Raw genomic sequence first — 12,819 nt, forward strand, 5'->3', positions numbered from 1 at the left:
TCTAATACAAACTTAAAAATAAGGCTTAATTTTCAACATTAAGAAAAAATGGCCACGGAGTGTTAAGAAAGAGGATTTATCTAACGTTCTTGAGAAGTTTTGGAAGGCAGGCCATGATTGTCTCTAGAAGTGATTTCATACAGTTATCTGTCTAGTATAATACCCAAGTATGTAACATGAGAGTATTCATTCTGTTCTTTAATGTATTCTCATAGCTTATTGTATAATTTTTAAATTTTAATTTTACAGTCAAGAAATAAGTTCTGTAAGCTCTTTATAGATAACTGTACTCTTGGAATACATGTTATGTACCATTTTCTCTTTTTCCTTAATAGGAAAATGGTCCCCAGTAAACCTTTACATACTTTGTGTATGGGAGATTACCTCATAGACTGCTTAATATTGACTAATCTAGCCTGCATCACTGCAAATAATCTATTTTCATCGTTTAAATAATGTTATTGTGTCCCATGCCCTAAGAGGTTAAAAGAATAGAGTGTAGAGTCAGACCGCCTGCTTTGGAATTCGGACTCCACTACCAATTCAGTTTTCCTGTCTATGAAATAGAAATAACATTAATATCTACTGAATAGTGTGATTTTGAGAACTAAATGAGATAACATGTGTAAAACACTTAGAAATCTAGTTTAGTTTAAGCACTTTATCATTTTAATTATTATTTATTTTTACTCCGAGTATTTTATAACTATTAACAGCTTACTTTGGCTTAACATAATATAAATAAAATCTTTCATCTGCTGCTTCTTAAACATAAAAGTACTGAATTGTGGCACCACGTTTGTATTTGTTCAGAAAGTTTTTACTTCACATCCAGGCTAAGTGAGACACTACATAGAGAATTAACATAACTATACTATGATTCATACACAATTTGTGAATTATTCTCACGTTTCTGGCAGATGTTTTTTCTCTTTCTGCATGTATAAATATACTCCTACGCCTCACTTATCAGCTATCTTTGTTATTCAACATTTCACATTTACGACAATAGTAAAAAATCAACTATCTGACTATTTTGCTCATTAACGATGTCCATCTGGAAGTAACGAACACCAAGGTGCAAGGCCAGAGTTGACACTGGCTGTGATGCTTAAAGTTATGTGTCAACTTGGCCAGGCCATGATTCTGAGTGGTTTGGCAGTTTTGTAATGATGTAATTTGGCAGTTGTGTAGTGATGTAGTCATCCTCCATTTTGTGATCTGATGTGGTCATTCTCCATTTTTGCATAATGCGGATTTTTGCATAATGACCTGGTGTTTGGAACCTAACCACGTTGGTAAGTGAGGAATGAGTGCATTAAGAAATATTTCTTGAATATCCGTCCAAGAAATTCTGCCAGGCATCATGAAGGAATCAATGAGTTGAAAGATAAACCATCTGTCCTCAAGAATATTATTTATATCATGAGAAAACACAGAGATTCATAAACTCAGTAATACACTGAAAATACAAAAGCTCTCAAAGTCATTATTGATTTTATTAATAACAAAGTTTATTATTTTATTAAAAAATTGTCACATTAGCAGTGTAGAAAACACATTCTGTATATCCACAGGAGAAAAGTAATTGTGGATTGCAAGAGTTTTGATGTTTTCTTCTTTGTGCTCATGATAATGCCTAACTGTTTTAGGGATGATAACTTTATTGTTTTATAAAATAATACAGGTTTACTACAGATATGTAAGCCATATGCAAGAATAAGAAAAAGAAAGCCACATATCTCTCAAAATCCTACCTTTCATAAACAACTGGTGATAATAATTGATGGAATTATTTGGAGTAGATGGGCAGCAAGTGATTGTTTAATTGAAAATGAGATTATACTCTAAATGGTAATTGAAAACTGAGATTATACTCTAAATGGTATTTTTAAATAAAATTATCTAATTTAAAATCAAATAAAATTGAAGGATGTACTAATATTCGATAAAAATTCTTCAGCCTGAGCATTTTCTAAATAATTTATGATTGATTAGGAAAAAATGATGACACAAAAAATACAAAGAATGGAGTCATTTTTTAAATTCAAGTTTCAACTTTAGGTAATATTGAAGGACAAAATTCTATGAATGTTGAGGTTAGTACTTTATACTCTCTCCTTCCCAACCATATGATTTTTCAGTTCTATAATTTTATTTCATCAAGTTTTTTGGTTTGTTTGTTTTCTGGCTTTAAAGACAAATTTATTTTTTCATGGTTCTGAAGTCTTAAAGTCAGGGTCTTAACCATGTTGATTCCTTCTGTGAGCCTCTCTTAGTTTCTGGTGTCTGCTGGTGATCCTGGTCTCTTGGCTTGTTGGCAATCCTCACATGCTGTTTGTCTTTCCCTATGTGTGTGTCTCTGTGTCATCCTGGTCTTTTTTATAACTCAGAAGTGATTAGGTTTAGGATCCAGCTTACACTGGTATAAACATAATGAAACATTAACATAACAAAAGAAAACACCTATTTCCAAACAGGGTCATAATTACAGATACAAAGATTAAGACTTCAGCATATATTTTTGGAGGACACAATTCAATCCATAACTTCCTATAATGTTAGTTTTTTATTCTGAACACATATACTATGAATATTTTTTTAAATATATTTTTAATAATGCCATGTCATAAATCCTGGTCAGTTGCCGGGGAAACCGTATGAGGGAAATTGTATTTTCCAAAAGGCCACAAAAATATCTCTCATCTCACATGTTGTTTTACAATGTGACCTTACCTCATCAAAAGGTAGCGCCTAATTTCTCTGACTTAAATCTGAGCTAGCTCTATGACTCACTTGTAACCAATAGAATGTGGCAGAAATGACACTGTGTGATTTCTGAGGCTAGGATAAAAAACATGATTCATCTCTATTTGGCTTTCTTGAGTTTATCCTTCTGGGGGAATCCAGCCTGTATGACAGAAGCCCTTGAGACCTCTATGCTGGAGAAGACACAGATAGGCACTTTAGTTGACACTGGTAGATGAGCCTTACCTCCCAGCCATCCCTACTAATGCACAAGATATTCTAATGAAATTGCCTAAGACCTTCCAGATGAGCTCATCTAACAGCTGACTACCAGTCAGTGACCTCAGTCGGTGTCACAAGGAGTAGAAAAGTTATTGGCCAAGTCTTACTGAAGTTCTTGACCCAGAGAATCCAAGAGATAAAATGATTAAATTTTTTTTTTAATTTTCTGAAAAAAAATTTTTTTAAGTTTGTTGTTGAAATCAGGAGCATGACAAAAGTGCCCACTCTCACCACTTTAGTGCAATATTTTATTAGAAGTCCTAGCCAGAGCAATAAGACAAGGAAAAAAAAAAAAAAAAAGGTATCCAGATTGGAAAAGAAGAAGTAAAATGATCTCTATTTGCAGATTGTATGTATGATCTTATATAGAGAGAATCCTAAAGATTCCATAAGAAAACTTCTAGAGCTAATAGAGGAATTTAACAAAGTTGTGGGATACAAGGTCAACAAACAAAAAGCAGTTGGGTTTCTATACACCAGCATTGAGAAATTTGAAATGCAAATTAGGGAAACAATTCCGTTTACAATAGCATGTAAGAAAATAAAATACCTAGGAATAAATCTAACCAGGGATGTGAATGACTTATACAATGAAAGTATTAATACTACTAGAAGAGATTAAAGAAGACTTAAATAAATCAAAAGATGCTCAGTGTTCTTGGATTGGAAGACTTAATATTGTTAAGATGTCAGTACTACCCAAAGTAATCTATAGATTCAATGCAATCTCAATCAAAATTCCAACAGCCTCCTTTACCGAAATGGAAAAAATAGTCCTCAACTTCATGTGGAATGGCAAGAGGCCCCGAATACTTAAAGCAATGTTGAAAGAGAAGAACAAAGTAGGAGCACCCACACTTTGTGATGTTAAAACATATTATACAGTTACAGTAATAAAAACAGCCTGGTACTGGTATAACAATACACACATAAACCCAGGGAATAGAATAGAGAGTCCAGAAATAAACCTGCACATCTACGGTTAACTGATTTTTGACAAGGGTGTTAAGTCCATTTGATGGGGAAAGAAGAGTCTCTCAATAAATGATATTGGGAGAACTTGATTTCCACATGCAGAAAAATGAAACATAATCTATGCCTCACCCCATACACACACACACACACACAGACACACACACACACAAATTGGACATGGATTAAGGACCTAAACGTGCAAACTAAAACCATACAATTCCTAAAAGAAAATGCAAAGGCAATGTAGTTAGACCTATCTGGTAACAATGGATTATCTAATATAATAACAAAAATGCAAAAAGCAAAAGAGAAAGTAAATAGATAGGGCCCATAAAAATTAAAAACTTTTTTCATCAAAAAACTTTACCAAAAAAAAGCGAAAAGACAAATTACCAACTGGGAGAATATCTTTGGAAATCATATATTCGATAAGAATCTAATAACCAAAATATATATAAAACTTTGACAACTTAACAACAGAAAGACAACCCAATCATAAAATGGGCAAAGGACTTGAATAGACATTTCACCAAAGAGGACATTCAAATGGCCACCAAACACATGAAAAGATGCTCAACATCATTAGCCGTCAGAGAGACACAAATCAAAACCACAATGAGATACCATTTCACTCTCACTATCATGGCTAAGATTTAAAAAAATTAAAATAACAAATGTTGGTGAGGATGTGGGGAAATTGGAACCTTTATCCATTGCTGGTGGGACTGCAAAATGGTACAGCTATTATGGAAAACAGTGTGGCGTTTCCTCAAACAACTGAAAAATAGAACTACTGTATAACTCAGCAATTCTGCTCAGAAGTATATACCCAAAAGACTTGACAGCAGAGACTTGTACACCAGTGTTCGTTGCAGCACTATTTATAATAGCCAAAAGGTGAAAACAACACAAATGCTTGTCAACAGATGAATGGATAAAATAAAATATAGTAATGCATACATTGAATATTACTCAGCCAGTAGAAGAAACGAAGTCTGAATATATGTTACAATAAGGATGGAGCTTGAAGACATTTTGCTGAGTAAAATAAGTCATTACAAAAGCACAAATATTGTATGACTTCACTTATATAAAAAAGACAAGGAAAACAAATGTACAGAGACCAAAGTTTATTAATGATTACCAGGGGTGGAAAGGAGGGGGAAAAAGGAGGTTAACAGTGATGGAAAAATCACATCAATTAAGGGTAGGATTGCATGACAGATTACTGTAATTGATGTCAATAAGTTACACACATGTAAAAAGTTGAATTCACAAAAGTGTGATGTATATATTTCCAACAATGACCAAAAAAAAAAAAAAAAAAGAGTAGCTGCTGAGACTGCTTATGTACAATCAAAAAAACCTCTTGGGATCTGGTTCCTTAGTTTGTAGGTTTAGCGTCATGGTTTCACGGGACATCCCAGTTAATTGGCCTAATACAGGCATACCTCATTTTATTGCTCTTCGCTTTATTGCACTTCACAGATACTGCATTTTTTACAAATTGAAGGTTTGCGGCAATCCTGTGTTGAGCAAGTCTATCAGCGCCATTTTTCTAACAGCATGTGCTCACTTCGTGTCTCTGTGTCACATTTTGGTAATTCTTGCAACATTTCAAACTTTTTTATTATAGCTGTTATGGTGATCTGTGATCAGTGATCTTTGATGTTACTATTGTAGTTGTTTTGAGGCGCCATGTACCGCACCCATATAAGGTGGCAAACTTAATTGATAAATGTTGTGTGTGTTCCGACTGCTCCACCAATCGGTCATTTCCCTGTCTCTCCCTCTCCTCAGGCCTCCCTGTATCCTGAGACATGACAATATTGAAATCAGACCAGTTAATAACCCTACAATTTCCTCTAAATGTTCAAGTAAAAGGAAGAGGTGTATGTCTCTCATTTTAAATCAAAAGCTAGAAATGAGTAAGCTTAGTGAGAAAGGCATGTCAAAAGCTGAGATAGGCCGAAAGCCAGGCCTCTCCAGTGCCAAATAGTTAGCCAAGTTGTGAATGCAAAGAAAAAGTTCTCAAGGAAATTAAACATACTACTCCAGTGAACACACAAATGATAAGAAAGGGAAACCACCTTATTGCTGATATGGAGAAAATTTTAGTGATCTGGTTAGATCAAACCAGCCACAACATTGCCTTAAGCTAAAGCCTAATGCAGAGCAAGGCCCTAATTCTCTTCAATTCTATCAAGGCTGAGAGAGGTAAGGAAGCTGCAGAAGAAAAGTCTGAAGCTAGCAGAGATTGGTTCGTGAGGCTTAAGGAAAGAAGCCATCTCTATAACATAAAAGTGCAAGGTGAAGCAGCAAGTGCTGATGTAGAAGCTGCAGCAAGTTATGCAGAAGATCTAGCTAAGATAATTGATGAAGGTGACTACACTAAACAACAGCGTTTCCACGTAGACGAAACAGCCTTATATTGGAAGAAGATACCGCCTAGAACTTTCATAGCTAAAGACAAGAAGTCAATGCCTGCCTTCAAAGGACAGGCTGACTCTATTGTTAGGGACTAATGCAGCTGGTGACTTTAAGTTGAAGCCAATGCTCATTTGTCATTCTGAAAATCCAAGGGCCCTTAAGAATTATGCTGAATCTTCTCTGCCTATGCTCTATAAATGGAACAACAAAGCCTGGATGACAGCACATCTGTTTACAATATGGTTTACTGAATATTTTAAGCACACTGTTGAGATCTACTCAGAAAAAAAGATTCTTTTCAAAATATTGCTCTCATTGACAATGCACTGGGTAATTTCGACTTCCGAGACTTATTATTTAAGAAATACATTTTGTAATGCTATGGCTGTCATAGATAGTGATTCCTCTGATGGATCTGGGCAAAGTAAACTGAAAGCCTTCTGGAAAGGATTCTCCATTCTAGATGCCATTAGTAATTCATGCCATTAATCCAGTCATGATTCATGGGAGGAGGTCAAAATATCAGCATTAACAGGATTTGGAAGAAGTTGATTCCAGCCCTCATGGATGACTTTGAGGGGTTCAGTGCTTCAGTGGAGGAAGTAACTGCAGATGTGGTGGAAATAGCAATTGAACTGAAATTAAAAGTGAAGCCTGAAGATGTGACTGAATTGCTGCAGTCTCATAATGAAATGTAACGGATGAAGAGTTGCTCCTTATGGATGAGCAAAGAAAGTGGTTTCTTGAGATGGAATCTATTCTTTGTGAAGATGCTGTGAACACTGTTGAAATAACAACAAAGATATAGAATATTACATAAACTTAGTTGATAAAACAGAGGCAGGGTTTGAGAGGATTGACTCCAATTTTGAAAGAAATTCTACTGTGGGTAAAGTGCTATCAAATGGCATTGCATGCTGTAGAGAAATTTTTGGTGAAAGGAAAAGTCAATCGATGTGACAAACGTCACTGTTCTTTTATTTTAAGAAATGGCCACAGCCACCCCAACCTTCATCAACCACCACCCTGATCAATCAGCAGCCATCAACATGGAGGCAGGACCCTCCACCAAACAAAATATTACTACTCACTGAAGGCTTGGTTGATGGTTAGCATTTTTTAATAAGAAAGCATTTTTTAATTAAGGTATTACATTATTTTTTACACATAATGCTATTGGACACTTAATAGGCTATAATATAACACTTAACATAACTTTTATATGCACTGGGAAACCAAAAAATTTGTGTGACTTGCTTTATTGCAGTATTTACTGGTGGTCTGGAACCAAACCCACAATATTTCGGAGGTATGCCTGTAACGTGGTTAGTGCTCCTCTTCTACCTGTTAGTTCCTTACTTAATGCCTGGGTTCTTAAAAGCTTTTAAGTGGCCACCCAAGGCATGACAATTGCTCTCTGTTTGCCTGGAGCAACAGAAGAAGAGGAAGAATCAGGAATATGAGGAGGAAATGGAACGTGTGGCAAATTATCTTCATGAATGACTGCCTCCTTTGCCCTGTGACCAGGAGAACTGGATGATGCCCAGCTACCATTACCAAATATTTTGATCAAAGATTCTGTAGAAGAATCCTTATCAAAAGAGGGAAAACATAGAACAGAATTTCAAATTCTCATGTACTCCAGGCTTTCTGGAGCCATGGAGGCTGGACGAACCCCTGAAACTATTGCCCTGAGATAATCTTTAAAATTTAAATCAAAAATATCCCCGAAGTCTTCTTAAAACCAAACAATAGTTTAGCTAAACTAGTAAAAAATGTCTGCCTTGAGCATTACACTCTTTTAAGAACTATTTATACTGGACTGAAGTAACAACAGTAACTCGAAAGATTAGATAGGAACCTTAGGGGGCAGTGAGTTTATTTTAATGGGGGAGGAACAACTCAGAAAAGAAGTGGGAGAATGTTTGCACAATTCAAAGAATGTAATCAATGTTACTGAATTGTATATTTAGAAACAGTTGAATTGGTGTACGTTTTGCTGTGTATATTCATCAAGGTTTTTAACATTTGTATTCTGTAGTGCAATCATAGTCCCCTCAGTATTTAGTCATCTTTGTCCTATAGATGCATGTATTCAACTCACCAACTGTGCTTTTTCCCAGAGATTTTTTTTTTTACATTTCATTTTATTTTACTTTTGCTCTTCTATTTGTTTGCTTCTTCATTATTTAAATTTTTATTATAGTTATACTTTCATATAGAACAATAATAAAACATCTATAATGAAAACCAGCAGTTGTCTGCTCTCCTCCTCCCCGAACACCATTCCACTCCCCATTAGAATGAGTTTTAAATCCTTCAAAATTTTTTTGTTTTATTCCATACTTCTAAAAAACATGTTTATATTTTCATTTCTGGATTTCCGGATTTTAGCTATTACCTATTGGTTTCATATAATATGTTAGATAAGGATTTAGGTATCTTAGTACACCTGACTCCTTTTTCACCAGTATGTTTAAATTTCAACTTTTAAATTATTAATAAATCTATACTTTATTATTTTCTCTCTCTCTCTATATATATATACATTTTCACTATTGATCCAAATAGTATATAATGATTCTGTTTTCTTTACCTTACAATTTGTGTTTGCTTGGTTTTTCTGGTTTTAATATTTACTGTATTTTTTATTTTACTTTCAAAAGGCTGTAAAGTACTTATCTTTAAGTTTTTTTTTTTCTTTTCCAAAATGACCTATCAGAACGGTTAAACCTCTATTACTAGCATTTTTCTCAAAATTTCAAACATATTTGATAATCTTACAATTGCTGTATTTCCTGTGGCTTTTTTTCTGAAAAAGCTCCATTTACCTGTTGTCAGTCCTTACTGGTTTCTAGGCGTCTTGGACAACTGTCATCTGGAATGTTCTTTTGATACTTTTCCTTCAATTTACTTTTTTATTGAGGTATAACTTACACATACAATCTAAGACATTGTCATGGATTGAATTGTGTCCCCCAAAAAATGTGTGTAGCAACTTGGCTAGGTCATGATTCCTAGTATTTTATGATTGTGTTATCTGATGTGATTTCCTTATTTGTTGTAAACTCTACCACTATGATGAGATTATATGTGATCTCCTGGCGTGTTGTAAATTCTATCACTGTGATGAGGTTATACTGATGAGATTGTCAAGATCAGTGTCTTAATGCAATCTCTTTTGAGATATAAAAGAGAGAAGCGAGCAGAGACACATGGGAACCTCACACCACCAAGAAAGCAGTGCCAGGAGCAGAGCGTTTCCGTGCTGAGATGCTCCCAGACCAAAGGAAGACTGATCCATCACCAGGACCTTCTCCCAGACGCTTCTCTTGGAGCTGACGCCCTGAATTTGGAGTTATAGCCTACTGGACTATGAGAGAATAAACTTCTCTTTGTTAAAGGCATCCACTTGCGGTATTTCTGTTGGAGCAGTGCTAGATGACTGAGACAGACATAAAGATCTATGAATTTATATATATATTTGTGATTTATGTAACCACCACCTAGATCATTTCCAGAACACTAGCAGGTTCCTTCCTGCCCCCTGTGAATAATCCTCCTGCCAAATACAGCCACTCTTCTCAGCTGTATCAAAATGGAGCAGTTTTTGTTTGTTTTATTTTTGTCTATTTCTGAACTTCACATAAACACAATCATACAGTATACACTCTTTTGTGCCTTTTATTTATTTATTTATTCATTTTGCTCCCTGTGTTGTTGCATGTAGGAGTAGTTTAATTTTTTCATTGCTGTGAAATATTCTGCACTAAAATTATTTTTGAAAGAACTTTCTCATATGTCTTTATTGTAATCTGGCCTTGAGATTGCTCTGAAGAAATCTAAGACCCGCCAAATATTCTTCTCCGTGTAGGTGACTTGCTTTTCCTTCCTGGATGTATGAAAGAAGTTTTATAGTTATCATTAAGCCAAGGGTAATTAATCAACGTATGGTTTCTCTAACAATTTTTATTGGAACATAATTGTGTCCAGTTGATCCATGTTACTGGTTCCTTTTTCTTCCTTTATTTCAAGGATTTTTAAAATTATATTTTAAAATTTTTTAATCTGTCTTTTAAATTGTAGGTTCTTTTTGTCAATCTTATGGATCATATTCTCACCAATTGCTTTAATCTTTCTATTTTTATTTGTATTTACTATGAAGATATCAACCTTTACTTTTTAGGCTGGAAATTAAAATATTATCTATGTCTAATCTAGCTATTGCTTTTTCCAATTTATTTGTTACTTTGATAATGGTAATATTTTGGCTCTCAAACCATTTGGTTTCTGCTATTGATTTTTTTCTTTTCCTTTTTTAAAAAGTTATTTTTGTTTATTTTGCTAAGTATCCGGGGATAGACATTCTGCAATCTGGCTTTATTTCCTTGTCTTTACCTGTAAAGATTTTAAAGTCCTTTCATGTACTTTCATTTCTTTTCAAAATAATCCTATATGCTAGGAACTATTTATTTTTAACCTTTTAATATTTAGCCTTCATTTAGCAGAAGAATAAACAAGAAGCTTAATATCACAATTTAGGTGAAATTTGAAGTTACTTCCAGAGCCATGCTTGTATGTCCAGCCACCGCTGATCCCAGTATTCTTTCCACCTGTCATGAGAAGCAAAAAAAAAAAGCAAACCCATTGCCGTCCAGTTGATTCCAACTCATAGCGACCCTATAGGACAGAGTAGAACTGCCCCATAGGATTTCCACAGAGTGGCTGGTAGATTTGAACTGCTGACCTTTTGGTTAGCAGCCCTGATCCCAGTATTCTTTGCACCTATCACAAGGCTTCTCACTTATGGCTTGATTATTGAGCATCCTCGACTCTTATTTTTCCATTGAGTACGGAGTAGACTTGCAGAACTGTGAACTCGGTTACGCCCTAAGGATTATTTTAATCCTGTATGATTATGATGGGACAGTATGAATTATATTATTGTTCTCTGATATAAGGAAATTAATATATTCCCTAAAGAGTATATTAAACATTTTAAGAAATATAACCTACTGTTAGCATTTGAAATATAAGAAAATTAATGCATTATTTTTCTCTTCTTACAGAAAATACAAAAGACATCCTAATGATATATGAAGAAGCTGCTGAAGAATGGGCTCTATACTTGAGGGAAGTTTTTTTACATATAGTGAAAAGGGAAGCAATCTTGTTATATCGCTTGGAGAATATCTCTCTTCTGCATTTGGAATTGCTGAGTTTGAACTCTTACAGATGTAAACTTTTAATATTATCAGATAGCCTGCTTGAAGACTTAAATCCAGAGAAATGTCAGTTTCTGGAAAAGGTACTGCATTCACCAGAAAGTGTGGTTACTCTGCTGTGTGGAGTAGAGAGTTCAGATCAGCTCTATAAATTACTGAATATCTCTAGAGGCATATTTGAGATCTCAACTGATCAGGAGCCAGAAGACTACATCTCTGTAATCAAGAGCGTCCTGTTCAGAGGTAGTGTTGCCAAATCTTATTTTGCTTATTAGTTTTTATCTTTTGTTTGTTGCTTTTTGTTTTTTTAACCAATAATTAATACTTTGATATTAGCATAAAAAGAAGAAAAAATGAAAGCCAATTTTATTTAGCAATATGATGCACTTTCACAAAATGCAAGATTCTTAATTTTTAGCTATATTCGATTCAAAGTTTATCAGTTGTTATAAAACTGGTTTATAAATATATTCCTTAGGGCAGCTTGTATGAGACCATGATGGAACAAGTATAATATGCTAGCCCATATGCTATCCCATATGCCAGTTTCATTCTTGAGTCTGGTTTCTTATTTAACTGGTGAGGCTTGAGTTAATAGTATCTACCCTAGTATTGTTACCAGTCAGCGGCAAGTCAAGGTTTGAAGGTTTGTGTTAAAATTATAGAACTTCTGTTGTGCTGATAACTGCATAATATCTGTTACTATGGTGTGAAAGTGTTATTTTCATTAATTTTAAATAAAAAATTATTTTTTATTGTGTAACCATTATGTTAAAAAGCAGAACACAAAATTTCATTCATTAATTAGAGTCCTGGGTAATAGTTCGAACTCTGAAGCTTAGTAAAGTTAAAGCTTCTCCCTTTACCAGCTGTATTCTTCTTTAGCCTGGATGTGGAAGAGGACTGTGGTCAGCAGTTCCCCTTGTTTTCTCAACTTGCATTTCACCTTCAGTACCCAGTCTCCCAGCTATGGTTTCATCCCCTACAGGGATGAGATGGGATTATTATTTCCTTTGGTCATACCAGATATTGAGTGGTGGCTCACTTCTCACAGCATATTTCTGGGTTCTTTGGAGACCCTCTCACTCACTGGAGATATCTGTAATTCCTTAATGTGGTAAATCTGTCTTCTCCTCCTAGCTGCTAGTTTTGGGTATTC

At 34.7% G+C, this 12,819-nt stretch overlaps 1 protein-coding gene across 2 annotated transcripts in view; it reads left to right on the forward strand.

Annotated features, from left to right (window-relative positions):
- The window catches only part of LOC111821221 (B-cell scaffold protein with ankyrin repeats-like), a 101,340-nt gene that overhangs the window by 30,916 nt on the left and 57,605 nt on the right, over positions 1 to 12,819 (forward strand). For both annotated transcript variants that reach the window (XM_023734732.1, XM_023734733.1), the window contains exon 2: positions 11,505 to 11,903. In XM_023734732.1, the coding sequence (XP_023590500.1) occupies positions 11,505 to 11,903 (399 nt within the window). The remainder of the gene's footprint in view (positions 1 to 11,504; positions 11,904 to 12,819) is intronic.

This window comes from Trichechus manatus, unplaced genomic scaffold (genome assembly GCF_000243295.1).
Source record: "Trichechus manatus latirostris isolate Lorelei unplaced genomic scaffold, TriManLat1.0 scaffold00071, whole genome shotgun sequence".
Taxonomy (NCBI): domain Eukaryota; kingdom Metazoa; phylum Chordata; class Mammalia; order Sirenia; family Trichechidae; genus Trichechus; species Trichechus manatus.